Source organism: Harpegnathos saltator, unplaced genomic scaffold (assembly GCF_003227715.2).
Source record: "Harpegnathos saltator strain DR-91 unplaced genomic scaffold, Hsal_v8.6 scaffold697, whole genome shotgun sequence".
NCBI classification, from domain to species: domain Eukaryota; kingdom Metazoa; phylum Arthropoda; class Insecta; order Hymenoptera; family Formicidae; genus Harpegnathos; species Harpegnathos saltator.
The window spans coordinates 244,871-263,295 of NW_020230534.1; the positions used below are offsets into that span (position 1 = coordinate 244,871).

At 40.6% G+C, this 18,425-nt stretch overlaps 1 protein-coding gene across 4 annotated transcripts in view; it reads left to right on the forward strand.

The window, feature by feature from the left end:
• LOC105187687 (myosin-IIIb) overlaps positions 1-18,223 on the forward strand; it is a 43,845-nt gene extending 25,622 nt beyond the window's left edge. For 2 of the 4 annotated variants that reach the window (XM_011148642.2, XM_011148653.3), the window contains exons 3-16: positions 384-665; positions 2,111-2,695; positions 4,394-4,785; positions 5,130-5,458; positions 5,983-6,489; positions 8,441-8,724; positions 8,815-9,089; positions 9,395-9,753; positions 12,093-12,203; positions 12,287-12,543; positions 13,090-13,295; positions 13,408-13,488; positions 15,068-15,232; positions 16,268-18,223. In XM_011148642.2, coding sequence (XP_011146944.1) covers positions 384-665; positions 2,111-2,695; positions 4,394-4,785; positions 5,130-5,458; positions 5,983-6,489; positions 8,441-8,724; positions 8,815-9,089; positions 9,395-9,753; positions 12,093-12,203; positions 12,287-12,543; positions 13,090-13,295; positions 13,408-13,488; positions 15,068-15,232; positions 16,268-17,039 — 4,605 coding nt within the window. In that variant the 3' untranslated portion in view covers positions 17,040-18,223. Of the gene's footprint in view, positions 1-383; positions 666-2,110; positions 2,696-4,393; positions 4,786-5,129; positions 5,459-5,982; positions 6,490-8,440; positions 8,725-8,814; positions 9,090-9,394; positions 9,754-12,092; positions 12,204-12,286; positions 12,544-13,089; positions 13,296-13,407; positions 13,489-15,067; positions 15,233-15,387; positions 15,410-16,267 lie in introns of all 4 variants that reach the window. The other 2 variants (XM_011148669.3, XM_011148660.2) reach the window with 2 other exon arrangements.
• The last annotated feature ends 202 nt before the right edge of the window (positions 18,224-18,425 follow it).

Here is an 18,425-nt window from a genome sequence, read left to right on the forward strand (position 1 = left end):
ACGAAAACGAAACCCTTTCCATAATTGGAAAGGTTTGTTTGAACGTTCGATTATGTCGAAGTTCGATTGAGATCACTGAGAATAGTTGACCGAGCAGAACCTTCTTCAGAAATCACACTCCGTTTCTACAACCGGGTGTGCCCCCCTTTGGCCCCTTGCAAGCCTGTTATTATGCAATTTTGAACGACAGCGTCGTTAAAAGTTAACGATAGTGTCGTTGCAAAATTACAGGATAGACCCGCAGGCAGCAGAAAGTTCAGTTTTACGCTAACTGAGTTTTCTTCCCCGTACAACAGTCGTATGGTTCCTGTAGATTAATTCCTCAGTCTTCCAGAGAAGGAACGCAGTCGAGGTGTATAAAAAGTTTATTGCTCCGGTTCCAGTTGTGCACCGGAGGCTCCGTGACCGATCTCGTGCAGGGTCTCAAAAAACGCTGCAGCCGCTTAACGGACGACCAGATAGCTTACATCTTGAAGGAGACCGTCGAGGCTCTCATCTTCTTGCACAGTAATCATTGCATGCACCGCGATGTGAAAGGTCACAATATCCTGCTAACGGAAGAGGCGCGCGTCAAATTGGTCGATTTCGGCGTGTCCTCGCACTTGGCCGCAACGCTTGCCAGGAAGAACACGTCTGTCGGTACGCCGTATTGGATGGCGCCGGAGGTAATTTTGGCTCGAGCCACTTGTTGTCTTCAAAAGCGAGAAAATCGTAGATAGAATAATTAAGGTACTGTGGAAATCAAATATCCCCTCAATCCTCATTGGGCAATTCCCAACTCGAACACCAATTTTCAATCTAAATCAAGTATTTCCGGATCGAGCAGATCGTTTCGAAATTACGGACAGTCTCGATATATTAAGAGCTTGCAAAAGTTTGCATCTATTGTTAGTAAATGACTAAATATCATTTAATATTAATATTAAAGCATTAAAAAACAATGTGATTGAAATGTCTTCGACAAAATTGACATTAGTACCATTTCGTACAAAATCCACTAAACTAAATCACACTTCTAATATATAGTTTTACTTTTGTAGTTAGAAAGACAAAAGGTTTTTGAATCATTTATTCGGAGAAGAAAATAAAGAAGCTTATAAGAATCGAGCGCAAGAAATTATTTATATACAGGGTGTTCCATTTTCAAGTTTCCACTAAAATATCTTCTTAGAAAAGCATTTAAGAAAAAAATGTTTCAGACAAAAGTTGCTGGGTTTGAAAGGGCACATAAAACAGTGATATTATTTTGCTTACAGATGGTGCCACTTTCGAGATATTCACTGATCATTAATTTTCTTAAATGGAAATTTTAATTTTTTATTATATCATCTTTTTTTACCAATTAATTTGAACAATCTTTGTTTGAAACATTTTTTTATTTGCCTAATATTTTTTGAGATATTTAAGGAAAACTTGGTAACTTTTTTAACATTCAACTTATGATATCTCGCTATTTGTAGGGAGAAAAAGTGGTACTAGACTTTTTTTGATGTTACTATTGATGACTCTATTTGATGTTAAAAATATATTGTTATAATAGCTCCCTGACTTTTGTTCATTTGATAATTTTGAAACTTCCAAAGGTTGATAAGTTAACAAAAGTTAGGGCACTATTGCAGCAATATATTTTTGAGACTAAGTAAAGTAAAAAAGTCTAGTACTATTTTTTCTTTCGACAAATAATTAACGAGATATCGTAAGTTAAATGTTGAAAAAGTTATCAAGTTTTCTTTAAATATCGCAAAAAATATTAGTCAAATAAAAAATTATTTCAAACAAAAGTTGTTCAAATTAATTGATAGAAGAAGATAATATAATAAAAAATTGGGATTTTCATTCAAGAAAATTGATGATCAGTGAATATCTCGAAAGTGGCGCCATCTATAAACAAAATGATATCGCTGCTTTATGTCCTCCTTCAAACTAAGCAACTTCTTTTCTTAAGTGCTTTTTTAAAGAAATATTTTAGTGGAAACTTTAAAATAGGGCACCCTGTACATTACCACCAGCTCTCCCCGATGATTGCTTTTGCAAGCTTTAATATCAAACCGTTTCACCTCTCACGATGTCGAAAGCTCAAATTACATCTCTCATTTGTGCGGGAAACCAGGTAATAGCCTGTGAACAGCAATTGGACTCGTCGTACGACTCACGCTGCGACGTCTGGTCGGTCGGTATCACCGCCATCGAATTAGCCGAGGGTGACCCACCCTTGTCGGAGTTGCATCCCATGCGTGCGCTCTTTCAAATCCCCCGCAACCCACCGCCTTCGCTGAAGACCCCAGAAATATACTCGCCGGAATTGACGGACTTCATAGCCGAGTGCTTGGTGAAGGATCTCGAGCATCGGCCGTTTGCCAGCGAGCTGAGGGAGCACCCCTTGCTGACGAATGTAGAGCCGCGAGTGGAGAGGATCAGAGAACAGCTGAGGGAGGAGATCCGCAGGCAGAGAGCGGAGGGTCGCGTTCACCGACAGCCGGAAGTGACCACTAAGCACGGCAAATTGAAAACGGACCGCAAGACCAGGGCCGAAAAGATGTACATGGACGATCTGGCGGCGCTCGACATGCTATCGGAAGAGGCAATCGTCGAGCAATTGCAGCACCGATACGAGCAAACGCAGATCTACACGTACATCGGCGACATACTCGTCGCAGTGAATCCCTTCACTAATCTTGGCTTGTATACCGGCATCGTGAGTATAACTTTACAGCATAAAAAGAGATTAGCCGAGCTGGCTCAAATTCACCTGAACGGGCTCAATTTTAGGGTTACACACTTTCCAAATTCCATCGAATGAAATTCCAGAAAGTGAAAATATAAAAATTAGAAAGTACAGTGACAGCTGAGTCGTGCGATTCTAAATGATTTTCTTACTCGTGTAAAATGGAAAATTGAATTTAATGTCGAATGAATATTTTTACTTAAGGAGGGAGAGTTCGAAAATTTTGAATGTGATGTCCTTCGCAGCAATAAATTTGCTGTATATTTGCTTAGCCGAAATAATACCGAAATTACCTCAAACTACTATACTAATTCTCAAAGCATACAATTTATTAGGAAGTTGAATTAATTCTGATCCTATTTTGTCAAGTTTTTATTTTTATCTTAAAGAAATGGTTAAATTTACATGAATCAAAATATTTTCCGTCGTTAGCTGTGACTTTTTCCTATCTTTCTGACAACATAGCGATTCCGCGGTGATAGAACGATCTGTCTTTCGAAGCGATTCAATCAGACACCCATTTTTGCACATCCTCGTAATTATTAGAGTGTGTATCTGCCGAAGCGTGTTGCATCGATCGGAATAGATGGTAATCAGATGGTGCTAAGTCTGCAGAGTACGCTGGGTGCGGAAACATTTCCCTTTCGAGCTCTAACAATGTTTGTTTAACGATTGAAGCAACATGTGGACGAGCATTATCGTGCAATAGAATCACTTTGCGTCTATTGCTGGCTATCGCTAGCCTTTTGACAGCAATTTTGCATCATTCAATTGTTGTTGGTATCGCTGCCACTGTTTCATTCGGTTTTAAAAGCTCATGGTATACTACACCTTTCATATCCCACCAAATACAGAGCATTGCTTTGTGACCATGAATGTTCCGTTTTGCTGCCGATGTTGATGGTTGTTCTGGATCAACCTATGATTTTTTTCGCTTTCGATTATCAAAATAAATCCACTTTTCATTTTCAGTTACAATTCGCTACAAAACCTCTTTTTCCTGTCTGGCAAGCGAAGACATGACGATATTCAAACGATTTGCAATGGCACTTTCACTCGATTCGTGCGGAACCCATTTGCCTTCCTTTTAAATTTTTTCCATGGCGTGTAGGCGTTTAGAAATTGTTGATTTATCGACGTTGAGTTGTTCGGCCAATTGTTTTCCCGTTTGAGCGGTGTTTTTATTCAGTAATGCTTGCAATTCGGATTCTTCGAATCTTTTTGATTGACCAGTTCCACCACGTTCTTTGTCACTCAAATCAAAATTACCATTTTTGAATTGTTGAAACCAAAATTTACAGTTGGAATACGATGGAGCTTGATCACCATAAGTTGTAACAAACATTTCATGAGCTTCAATTACCGATTTTTTCAAATCAAGCATAAAAAGTAATGAATGTTGAAGATGCAATTTTGTACGATCCACTTTAGACGCGTACAAACAATGAAATTATCAGTAACAATAGCAAACTGTCATGGAGAAATATCTAACCCTTCAGTGTTGCCAGATTTCAACATTCGTACTAAGCATTAACCTGTTACTAAAGTCAACTACTGCTAAGGATCAGAACTAATTTAACCTCCTAATACAAATACAAAGTTCGCATTTGGCGACTAAAAAAACCCAAGATAACGATTTCCATTAGCAGCAACAATTTATCCTTCCAGGAGCAAAAACGATACAAGGGACAAGCAAGATCGGATAATCCTCCGCACATATTTGCGGTCGCCGACGCAGCTTATCAAGCTTTGCTTCATCAACGTCAGAACCAAGCGATCGTTATCAGCGGCGAGTCGGGAGCCGGCAAGACGGAGAGCGCGAATCTGCTACTGAAGCAGCTCGTGTATCTCAGCAAGGCGCCGAATCGCAACCTGGAGGAGAGGATACTTCAGATCAATCCTATAATGGAGGCGTTCGGCAACGCTACGACTGGTATCAACGCCAACTCTTCCAGATTCGGCAAGTACTTGGATTTAACGATGACAAAGGCCGGAAAAGTGACCGGTGCGCGGATCTCAGTATACCTGTTGGAGCAGTCCCGAGTGGTCGCTCAAGCCGAGTACGTTTTACTTTCTCAAATTCGCGAATATAAGGGATTCGCGAAAGTTTGTCGGATCCTTCATGATGTGACGAAACTCAAAATAAGCCACCTGTCAGTGCGAAAAATTACCTGAAAGACAGCAGAAAGATGGCGGATAACAATAACAGATGCTTTTACTAAATATGGCGTACTTAACAAATAAAAACATTACAGAAAACAACAATAATAATAATAAAACTTTTGCTTACTATGGTCGAAGGAGAGATTAAAAGTCCGACAAATTTTTGCAAGCATGCGATACTTAAGAGTCCCAATCGACCAATCAGCCGAATAGCGATCGATCAGTTCTACAATTTTCGCAGGGGCGAGAGGAACTTTCACATTTTCCATTACATGTACGATGGCCTAGAGGCGGATGATCGTCTCTCGGAATTTTACCTCGACTCCATGCTTCGAAGGTTTCATCGATACCTCTCACACCATAAGCACACGTCGCAGACCCACATCGACAAGTTTCAGCAGCTTAAGGTGGGTTTCAAGGTGCTTGGGTTTCAGGACAGCGAGGTGGACACGGTGTATCGAGTGTTGGCCGCTATACTGCATCTGGGTGACATCGAATTCGCCGAGGTGGCGACCGAGGACAACACCGACAATAAGAGCCGAGTCATCAACACCGCTCCGTTGCAAACAGGTGAGAGCCGTTCGTTTCTCCATGAATGTGACTTATCCTGTCAATACCTATCATCACCGGCTCGTCAACTCTGACAGTATTATTCTTGGAATATCACCGTCTTTTATTGAATTTCAAATTCAGGTTAAGCTTCTTTTCACTTTCCTCTTCATGATTAAGACCATTATTAGTTGGACAAGAAACAACCCAGAAACTAAAATTGGATTGAAGTAACCCTGATGAACACCGAAGATTGATTTACCCTATTAAAAAAACTAACTAAATTTTTTCTTTGCAAGACGTCTAAGAAAGAATAAAAGTCACGAGACGTCAATTCTTGCAAATTACTTTTCCGTGCCAAATTTTGACCGTTCGAACAGACAAAAGAATACTAAAATTGGGTCTAATTAACCCCCGACGGATAGTATCGGCAAGGATCAACAGCTAACTCTCAACGAGTAAAATTCCCTTGAGCGAGCAAATTCACACGAAAACGTTATCGTCAATCGCGTATGTCCGTAATCAAAGCCGTTCTCCACTTTCAGTTTCGAAACTACTCGGCGTCGAACAGAACGATCTGCTGGAGGCTCTGACGTCAAACTCGGTCATGACCAGAGGCGAAACAATTACACGGAACAATACAGTGGCCGAAGCCCGTACGGCGCGCGACGCCATGGCGAAGGGTCTCTACGGTCGACTGTTCGATTGGATGGTCAACCAGATCAATTGTTTGCTGTGCTTCAACCGCTCGCCGAATTACGAGCCGCTGGCGATCGGGTTGCTCGACATCTTCGGCTTTGAGAACTTCCCGAGGAACTCATTCGAGCAGCTCTGTATCAACATAGCTAACGAGCAAATACAGTACTACTTTAATCAGCATATCTTCACTTGGGAACAACAGGAGTACATGGCCGAGGGGATACCCGTGGACCTGGTCGAGTTCTCCGACAACCGACCGGTGCTCGACATGTTGCTCAGCAAGCCCATGGGACTCCTGGCGCTTCTCGACGAGGAGAGTCGGTTCCCCAGAGCGACCAATCGATCTCTGATCGGTGAGCATTCCACACGCGTCATCCCGCGAACGTGTATTCTCCCGTTCCGCCGCCGCTGCGCCCCGGGGCGGAAATGATTTCGCGAGCTATCTCCCGCGATGTGAAAATCGTTTTTGCGGAGATACGGCAAAGCCCGTGTCAAACTGAATGTTGGGGATTGAAGGTTATATTAAGAGGTTGAATTAATTCTGGTCCTATTTTGTCAATCTTTTTATGTTTGTTTTAAAGAAATGGTTAAATTTACATCAATCAAAATATTTTCCGTCGTTAGCCGTGACTTTTTCCCATCTTTCTGGCAACATAGCGATTCCACGACGATAGAACGATCTGTCTTTCGAAGCAATTCAATCAGACACCCATTTTTGCACAACCTCGTAATTATTAGAGTGTGTATCTGCCGAAGCGTGTTGCATCGATCGGAATAGATGGTAATCAGGTGATGCTAGGTCTGGAGAGCATTCCGCTGGATGCGGAAGGATTTCCCATTCAAGTTCTAACAATGTTTGTTTAACGATTGAAGCAACATGTGGACCAGCATTATCGTGCAATAGAATCACTTTGCGTCTATTGCTGGCTATCGCTGGCCTTTCTATATCAATTCATCATTCAATTGTTGCTGGTATCGCTTTTCCGTAACTATTTCATTTAGTTTTAGAAGCTCACTACACCTTCCATATCCCACCAAATACAGAGCATTGCCTTGTGACTGTGAATATTCCGTTTTAGTTCAATGTTGATGGTTATCCTGGATCAACCTATGATTTTTTGGCTTTCGATTATCAAAATAAATCCACTTTTCATTTCCAGTTACAATTCTCCACAGAAAACTCTTTTCTCTGTCTGGCAAGCAAAGACATGGAGATATTCAAACGATTTGCAATGGCACTTTTATTCAATTCATGTGGAACCCATTTGTCTTCTTTTTGAAATTTTCCTGTGGCGTGTAGGCGTTTAAAAATTGTTGATTTATCGATGTTAAGTTGTTTTTCCGTTTGAGCGGTGTTTTTATTTAGTAATGCTTGCAATTCGGAATCCTCGAATTGATTGGCCAGTACGTTCTTTGTCACTCAAATCAAAATCATTATTTTTGAATTGTTGAAACCAAAATTTACAGTTGGAATACGATGGAGCTTGATCGCCATAAGTTATAACAAGACCTTCATCAGTTTCAATTGCCGATTTTTTCAAATCAAACGAAAGAAGTAACGAATGTCGAAAATATAATTTTGTACAATCCATTTTAGACGCATGTAAACAATGAAACTATCAGTAACAATAGCGCGCAAACTATCATAGAGAAATGTCATATTTTTTAATATTGCCAGATTTCAACATTCGTATTAACCATTAAGTAACCTTGTTACTAAAACCATCTATTGCTAGGGACCAGAACTAATTCAACCTCCTAATACTTTCCAATATTGTTCTATTTTTTTCTAAAAGTGACTTGATTAGGATGAAGGACTAGACCGTAGGTAGAGTTTATTTCTTTTTCTTCCTCTTCCTTTTAGTAAGAAGGCATACTAGATTTATTTAATAGTAGATAATACTTATTAAGTTTAAAACTTGGTGAAAAAGTAACGGAAATTGTAACGACTCGTTACTTTTCGCGTAGCGATAATAACAGCGAGTTACATGTCAAAATAAGTGTGACGGTAACGATAATGGTAGCGATTTGCTTTCCTTAGCAGGTAATGAGTAACGATAACGAGCTACTTTCCAGAAACAAAGTAAAGTCAGTTTCATAAATGGCACGTGTAAAACGGAAGAGCGATAGATCAAGGCAGGATGTCGATTACCGAATCCAACAGTAATTTTTGCGGCGTAAAATTATCTCTCCGTGCGCAATCGAGCGCGGGCTTAACGAGCTTTCCGAACCGTTTCCGCCGAGGGGATCATCTACGCCGCTGTTATCTACGTGTTTTCAACCGGCTCGCGGTTTCTCCGACAGAGAAATTTCACAACAACATTAAATCCAAATTCTACGTACGACCGAAGTCGGATGCGGTGTGCTTCGCGATTCATCACTTCGCCGGCCGCGTGGTCTACCAGGCCGAGGGCTTTCTCGAGAAGAATAGAAACTTTCTGCCTCCCGAGGTCATTCAACTGGTGCGACAGTCGCAGTACGACATGGTCCGTTTCCTGTTCCAATGCCCGATCACGAAGACCGGTAATCTGTACTCGGCGCTGCAGGAGAACGACTCGAGAAAATCGCACTCGAACCAGAACACGAAGGTGCGCTAGATCGGTTTGTGTGCGTGCGCGTGCGCGTGCGTATGCAATTTTGACACGACACCTCGATGATGGAGCGCCAATATCCCGCAGGAACGTTACTCTAGTCGCGGCTTGGCGTCGCAGTCCAGAGCTCAGCAAACGGTGGCGACGTACTTCCGGTATTCGCTGATGGACTTGCTGCAGAAGATGGTGTCCGGCTCGCCTCAATTTGTGCGATGCATCAAACCGAACGATTCGAGAAGCCCGCGCTACTTCGACAAGGACAAGGTCATCAAGCAGCTGAGGTACACCGGCGTCCTCGAGACGATACGTATCAGGCAGAATGGATTTTCTCACAGAATACCGTTCAACGAGTTCCTCAAAAGGTACGCCTGAGACGGAACGATTGCAACGGAAGATGCAAAGCTCGTTCTTCGAGTCAAGTTTGACTTTTTATCGCATTCGACAGAGGCCAATCATTCGTACCAATCATGCAATCGCCAGGTTTATTCATGAGTCATCCTTCATGGTACTATCTCTGTCAAAGGATAGTTTATCGTCAAGGAGAAAATTAAAAATCGGACCGAATTTTTCGATCGATCCGAAAGCTTCACGTGCAACTCTTATCGATTGCAAGGACTATAATTATAATTATTGCTTAGCGATTACGTGAATACGATTGTAATTACAGATACTGTTTCCTCGCCTTTGGCTACGACGAACGCGTGGTCGCCACTCGCGACAACTGCCGACTGCTTCTGGTACGCCTCAAGATGGACGGCTGGGCGTTAGGCAAGACGAAAGTCTTCCTCAAGTACTACCACGTCGAATTTCTCTCGAAGCTCTACGAGGAACAGCTGCGAAAGATCATCATGGTGCAGGCGTGCGTCCGCCGGTGGCTCGCGAAGATGAGATTCAAGAAACAAAAGTGGCAATTCGCCGTGTCGGTAGTCACGTTGCAGCGTCACATTCGAGGATGGCTGTCGCGAAAGCACACGGAAGAGATGTTGACTCGGAAACGCGCGGAGAATTCCTTGAATATTGCACGAGGTGGGTGAACTCGATTTTCAAACTTTACAACGAACAAACGTTCCAACAGCAAATATAACTTGATTTAAGGAAATGTGAGAACAAAGCAAGGATTTAGATTTCAGGCGCGATGATTGAATTCACGAACGGATAATAATGTTTCACAAGTGATGAGCGCTGAAGCTCCACTTCAGGTTTTAATGTCCACCAAAATTGATCGTTTATTTGCCGATTTACTTATTTATTGTCGATTATTTCATTGATACATTAATACGTTAAACACTACGCCAATTCTGGTCGACTTTTCGTTCAGGTGGCGCGTGAGCATACAAAGTATAAACAAGAGATAACGAAATGCAGGGTGGAAGAATGCCAACTCGCCAAATCGACTAGCGAACCGTCAGTTAGACAAAAACCGCAATAAAGTTACGTTTTATTAGGAGTGCAATTTAGTTTCCAGGATTTCTTTTCCAAAAACTGATTTACTTAAACAGTAATAATAAATTAATACCTTGATCAAAATATTTTCCCTCGTTTTCTACAACCTTTTCTCAATCTTTCTGGCAAAAGATGGATTCCGCGATGATAAAAAGATTCTTCTTTGGAGTTGATCCAATTTTCAACAAATTTTCGCACTTGTTCAAAAGTATGAAAGGGTGTATCCCCTAGAGCATGTTGCATCGACCGCAACAAGTGATAATCGGATGGAACAATGTCTGGAAAATATGCGGGATACGGTAAAACTTTCCTTTCCAGCTCTAATAACGTTTGCGTCGCTAATAATGCAACATGAGATCGAGTATTGTCGTGAGGAAGGATCACTTTGCGTCGTTTACTCGCAATTGGTGATCGTTTCTGGTCTAATGCTCGCTTCAATTTGTATAATTGTTGTCGATAATAATCAGCGGTGATAGTTTCATTCGGATTTAACAGTTTATAGTACACAACACCTTCATGACCCTACCAATACAAATACACAGTAATACCTTTGAACCGTAAATATTGCTCCTCGAAGTGGATATCGCTGGTTGACTTAACTCGATCGAACTATGATTTTTTTCGTTTGGGATTATCAAAATAGATCCATTTTTCATCCTCAGTAACAATACAATTCGATACAAAGGACTCTTCATTTTTTGTCTGGCCATTAACGAGATGCAAATGTTCAACCGATTTTCAATGGCACTTTCCGATGATTGATGTGGAACCCATTTTCCTTCTTTGTGAATCTTTCCTATATCATGTATGTTTAGTACCTGTTGTACGATCAACATTTAACGCTCTGACAAGTTCGCAAGTGGATTAAGCTGAATTTTCGTCCAATAATGCTTGCAAATCTGCATTTTCAAGCTTTCTTGAATGTCCCGGGAGATCTTTATTGTTAATATTGAAATCGCCACTTTTGAATCGTTTAAACCAATATTCTTAATTAATAGAGCAACATCACCATAAGTTTCTATCAGGTCTGACGACTATGCAGGTCTACGACCTGCAGTTGTCGTTTTCTTTTGATTAAAAAACAAAAGCCACGCTTGTCGAAAATGCTCTTTTTTCAAGCTCCATTTTTAAGATGGTAATAACAAGATTTTTACTGCGTCTGTTAGTAACTGACTAAATATCATTTAATATTAATATTAAAGCATTAAGAAACAACAGCTGTGATTGGAATCTCTTTGACAAAACTGACATTATGCCATTTCTTGCAAAAACTAAATCACACTTCTAATATAAAGCATATCTATCTCTCGATTATTTTAAAAAATTTGTTGCCTATAAAACTAATACAAAAACATTTGGTCGAAAAGTGGCCAAAAATTTGACGATGAAAGTTGTAACTTTTTGTAATGCTTGTAGAAGAAAACCGTATCCTTATTTAAACTGTTTTAATAAAACCTATGAATGAATGATATAAGGTATTATTTTCTAACTTTAATACTATTAGTCCTCAAGGACCAACGTTGCCTGAAGAAAAAGTTTAGCGCCGGTCCGCAGGGACTGGCGTAACGCTTAACGTGTTAAAGGCCATAAGTATCTTTTATTAACAAAATAATGCGGTATAAACATAATTATCTTATCAACAAACATTTGAAATTAAAGGATCCGTCTGTTCATCTTCATAGATAATAAAAATAACATGAAACAACATGAAAAGTAAAAATGAAATTACATATTGATCAAGTAATTGTATTCGATAAGAAAGAAGTGTCCCACAGTGGACACCGATGAATTAATACCAATGTTACCCTCTCTTCTATCTACTGATAATTAATTAGTACAATTTACTGTAATCAAAGATATGACGAAGATAAGACTTGTTGGCTCGAGCACTATATTTCGTTTAATTCAATTCCATCTTATAGATGAGGCGAAACTCAAAGCGCAGGAAAGCATCGATATAAATAAACGTGTCAGGCCGCAAAAGGAACGCAGGAACCTGGAGAAGGACGACGCAGCGGTCATCATACAGAGTCGTACGTATACCGAAAAGCCGCAAGTCGGTACTTGCAGTCGACATTCCCACACGTTTCTTATACGTACAGTGGAATCTTGACAGATTTCCGCGGTTACACCATCCGCAAACGTTTCGGCTACGAACTGGAGGAGCGTTTCAAGAGAATCTTGAACAACTACGACGACATCTACGACGGCCACAAGGCGTTACTGCGCGAAGGACTGAAGCACGACGACGCTGCTCTTATCGTGCAGAGATGGTACAAGAAGGAAGAGAAGGTGGTCAGGAGGAAACCGAGCGCGAAGGACCCAATACATCCTAAGTTGCGACAAGCAGACTTGATTCAGTTCTCTCAGAATGTAAGTGAAAATCATCCGTTGGTTTTGAACTGAGTGTTATCAGTTGGAATGTAGACAAATGACTGAATGAAATGTAGACATAGAAAAATATTAAATACATAAAATATAACGGCTTCTCAGAGATAGCAAACGATAAGATTAACAAATAAACGCACACAAGTAAAATAGATAAATAAATTTATTTATTTTACTAATAAATAAAAATAAAACATTGGCCTGAATTTCTGGTCCTTCGAGCTGAGTTGGGCTCATAAGAGCCAGAAGTTCCGTTTTTCTGGCAAAACGTATTCGGTTCGTCGTCACTCAATCTTTGTTCCCCGTGTCGTGTAAGCTGTTATAGGCTTCATTTATATTTATCGTTAAAAAAATGTATTTGGACTTAACTCTGAAATAAGACGGTCGTCGTATAATCCTTTTACCTGGTGTTACACACGGAAACCATATCAATGTCCGTCGGCCGTCGTGCCGTCGATCCAATTAAGTTATTTCAGTTTGTCCAATTTGTCGAACTTAATATTTATCGCGATCCATCATTATCATCTCCAGGTGCACATGAAGAATCAGGAGGTGCACAAAAATCTACGTCGCAACAAGCCCGGCATCAGATTAAGTAACATCGAGGAGCCACCGCCTGACTACGTGCGTCCTGAAGGATTCAACATGGTACAGTCGATACTGCAATACCGCAGTGGTATACAACCAGAGGACAACACCGTCAAGTACTACCGGGACCTGAAGGAGGAAATGAGCAGGTAGATATGTATAAATCGAGCAATCGTCCGTCACCTTAGTCTAGAGTGTTGGGTACCAGGAACAGAGATTCAAATGCTCAATTTCGAATGCTTCTGGCACTCACATCGCAAGTGGTTCGGAATTCGAAGACGACGAAGTTGGCTGGGACTTACCGTTGATACGTCTAGAAAATGACCTCCACTCATCGTCGAGGTACACCGTGAAATCTGGCCAGTTCTATATCTGAATAGCTAGCTTCGCATGGCGCTAATATCGATGCTCGTTTAGAGGAGACCGGGGTGTGTCCGTAAATAAAATTCACTTGGCAGGACATATTTGGAAACTTTACGCACAGAACACTGATGTTTTTCCGTAAAGTTTACCGTAAAGTTCAGGACTGCTAAATATGCGATAAACCGAAAAATATTAAGTTAAAATGAAAATTTGCCCGATAAAAATGTTCTGTAGCTTGTACATATCGAAAGAGTGTTTGCTCCGAACACTCAGAAAAAAATTCAAAAAATATTACTGTACCTTGCAATTGAGTTTAGGAGCTTCAAACCTTGTACAGAAAGCTTGCGGAGGAATTTCTATATACGCATAGTTAAATTTTTCACCATAAACAGAGTAGCACACCTATGTGAGGTTTATAAAAAATACACGAAAAAGTAGCACGATCGTGTTTTATATAAAAAGAGAGTGCTCATTTGGAATAACGTTTGGACGATCACTTCAACGTTATTGACGCATTTAAGGTTCGTCATCTACTTTGGTATTCCTTTAACTGTGATATTTTCCGAACGTAAATGAAACTCAGAAGAAAGTGCTTACACTCTAAAAAATATTTGCGATTCCGTTTCTATCGTTTCTCTCGCGATACATATATAAACAAAGTGTTTGGCGAACGTGTCCCGGTTTCTTCTACTCCCGCGACACGTAAGAGCGAGCTATTTTGTGAGGAAGTCTGTCTTGCAAGGAAACCTACGAAAGTATCGCTTGCCGATCTTGATGGGCTTCTGATACGTTGTAGACACGCATGTTTCACGCGTGTACATTTCGCACGTTTAGAGGCCGAAACGAGCGCTCGAAGAAAATTCGATAAAATTGATCGCGAGCGAATAATTCTCAACTGTGAGGCACGTGAAAAAATATCTTAGACGAGAGAAAGTTTAATGGCATTTGATGCTGAGATTCAGATTATTTATTATTATTTATTATCAATTATTTATTGTTTTTCATTATTGATTTTTTATTGATTATTTATTATTAAATATTTCAATATTCAAATTTTTTTAATGTCATTTTGTAGCATGCTCGCAACACCCCGACAACATTTTTGGAACATTTAAATATGGAATTACAAAGTTCTTTTTTTTTATCACGACAAAATTCAATTTTATCGAATTTTAATTTTAAGGGGTTGCTCCAACCCTTAAACGAAAGTATATGAGACAGATATGTTTTTTATTTTTAGCTGCTGAAAACATTTAAAGGCTAACAAAATCGATGAGGGACATTCTCCCACATATGTTTCCTCCTTAGATCGCATATTATAGTTTCATATCGGCCTCGCAGATGACACCTTTGGGTGCTAACACGGCGAAAACATTTGATTTTACGCGAACGCTTCGTCGAGCTTATCAGTTGACGCATTGTTTTTCTTGTTTCGCGTACATTATGTAGACCTTCATTCGCAAGAATAGTTTTTTAGCCGTTGGATGCTGTGCTTCATCGATGCCACGCGAAAATGCCACTCGATTCGACGATGACAACAAGATTACCCTCGTTGTAGGAATCGAAGTGGACAGATTCTGGAAGTAAATGCCGAAAGAAGGGATCGTGTAGCACAGGGCGACTTTGCGGTGGCGCCGGAGAAACATCTGTCAGAGATCTGGCACAAGGCCCTGAGACAGCCGAACGAACAGCTCGAAAGCGAAAGCTCCAAGAAGAACGTCAGGTGAGAAACGCGCTGCGTACCGGCGGACATGCGAAGTCTCGCGTGCGTTGTCGTTATCTCGACGAATTATTATTCATCGGACTTACCGTCCGAGTCTTGTTTCAATGATAGTCCAGTGACTAATTGTGCATTTGTATCGTTTTATACGTTGCCAGAGGCATCATGGCAAATTTCCAGGTAAATTTATGCGGTCGCCATGACTGCGACGTACCTCGTAGTGGTGTAGCTTTGTAGCTCGCGCTGATTAATATTAACGCACCGTGGACCGGATACGCAGAGTATAACTCACTATTTACATAGTGCTATCTTTATCCTTCTATGAAAATTTTCCATTTTTTAGCGGCAATTGATACCCGACGATACTTCCCGAGATATAAGTGATATAAAAAATATGATTTTTGCAAGTTGAACTTTGGGTGATTAAATGAATAATATAATTATTTTCTTTCATCAATTTCGTTAACTTTGATCAGGTTAATCTGAGGTTTAGCGCTAAAGATATATATTATGTTGAGAATTGAAAAGTCGTAAAAATGACATCTTCGCTAAAGAGAAATTGTGAAAAATTTTCACGAGGAACAGCGCTGTGTAAATGTAGTAAATGCGTATTATGCGACACCCTGCAACATTTCATTCAAACTTGAAACACGCAATTAATAAATTGATGAATATATGAACAGTTAATGAATGTCTCTCAGCGAGTGATGTTCATTACAACATTCTGAGAAAGTACGAAATAGAATTTGCAAATGCGTTCCGGGCCCCTCAAAAGAGTGAATTAAAGTGTCCGTTCTTTTTAGCTGCATTGGTGCAATAAATTAGAGTGAGAAGAAATATAGTTGTCTCACTCTAATTGATTACACCAGTTCAGCAGTGCAGTGCTAAAAAGAACAGATCAAATGTTTCCGGTGCATAAGGCTTTAGGTACCAAAGACGTCGGCTCGCATCCCCGGTCTGCGATGTGTTAACAGACGTACTTACGATCCGGCAGCCGAGGAAACAATCCGACGAGAATCATAACTCATTTCTTTCCAGTACAAGGATTAATGACCTGCATACTGTGCAACCGCAAGCAACTAAACAACGTGAACCTGACTCTCCGCATATCTACGATCCAGCTGGCCTACGAAGCGTGATCGATGATCGATATAACGCCGCAAACGAACGACAGAGCGACAGAGCGACTTCCAATGGACAAAATCTCGTTAACGGTTACCATAATCCCATCAACGAGCACCACACCTCGGTCAACGGTTACGGCAACCGCCAGACACCCCACAAGGCAAATAGTGGCGTAGCAAAGAGCCAAGTGAATATTTCGAGCCTGCCAAGCGAATTAACCAACGGCTCGGTGACTACCAACGGTACCGAGAAGACAGCGGATCGGTCGAGTCCTAGACAGAACGGTCATGCGGTGATGAACCACCAAAGCAACGTGGATCACAAGAACGGTATCAACCGGCTGAGCGAAGCGAGCGAGAAGCTGACGGATCGCAAGCAGTTACAGAAAGAAGACACGTTCAACATCGCTGCTAATCTCCGGCAGCTACTGAGACCCACCGTGATCGAGAAGCGACAAGAGATCACCAAGGTCGAGTACGACACGGAAGACATTAATGGGCCATATAATTTCAGACAGTTGCTCAGGCCGACAGGATACTTGCCGACCGAATCGCTGAGAAAGAGAAAAGGGGAACTCGTTTCCAACCGAGTCCCGTTGCCGAAGGATAAAGTTCCGGAGAAGCATGTGAAGAGAAGAGCGCCGTTGGCACCGACCCAGAACAAACTGGTGAACGGGAAGAAGTGATGTCGCTTTGTGTCACTTAACAAGTTAGTTTCGAGGGCTCTTTCGTTTCAGGAAGATTTCACCTCGCCGAGTACGATCCCGTGTCTGATGGACGAGTCGACGAAACCGCGTTGTGGAGTACTGAGCATCGATCTGTTAATTAGTTAATTAGTTAATTTATAACAATGAGAGAGAGAGAGAGAGAGAGAGAGAGACCATATTATCGAGAGAGTTACATCCATTATATATTATTTATTATCGTTCCCTTGTTCCCTTGTTGAGGATCTATGAGAGTTAGCCACTGTCTAGAACTAGTCACATTTAGCTTTACTTCAAGTAGATGTTCATCATCGATGTAGGTACAAATAAATTATGCTCGTTAATTATTCGTACGATTAATCGAAAATATGCCAAAACATTGGCGGGATATTTCGTTCAAGATAACAGACCAGATGTTGCAACAATTTCTCGGTACATTTACCCAGAAGCTTACTTCGTAAACTATCTTTCCTAAACCACCCTTCGATCAAATTCGATTTTCCTCGACCTCAATTTTTCAACCACCTTTCCTTCACAATAAACCAAATTTCAGCTATGGCAGCTTTGTTTGTTGGGCGACCAAACGATCTACCCTTTTTTTTCTTCCTTCCTTTAATTCATCAAACATAAACTATATGCACAATTGACTTCAATTGGGTTTGGGCATTTTTCTTCTCTCGATGCGCTTTGGACGATTCAATGAAAGAACTTAATTTTTAGAGATTGACTAAAAAGCAATTCTCTCTTTATATCATCGATTGCATCTCAAACTTCACCGAAAAAAAGCAGTGATCTTTATAATAAGCTCTTTCCATTTAGTGAGACAAGAATCACCTTATCTCTGTTACTCACTGAATGCGGAACAAAAACATAATGATGCTTGTCGATTTGCGCTATTAAATACTAAATACCCCATCATACTGAAGCGAGCCTTTCATAGATGAGTGCTGATTATATTGTCATCTTTATCATCAACACAACCCTCAGCATCTGAAACGAGATAGATACATATCGGATATATTCGCACATTGGAGTGAAGGAAACAAAAGAATCAAGAGCAAAAGGAATAAAGCTAAACCGAATAGATCCGATACTTCGCTATGGTCTGAAGATTCATTTCAGTACATCATAGAAAACTTAATAGAAAATAAAAGTGTTGAAACCATTGAGTTCTACAGCATACTAGAGGAAATCTTTAAGGAAATAGACAAATACTTAACGGACTGCTATTTTTATCCTTAACAAATCTCAATACATTTTTAAATTACTGAAAGTAGAACTGACCAAGACAGCAATCCCACCAATATCTATCTGTCTCCTTGAAGATCCCTGTTGCAGTATATTATAAAGAAGTCTATTCGAAACCCT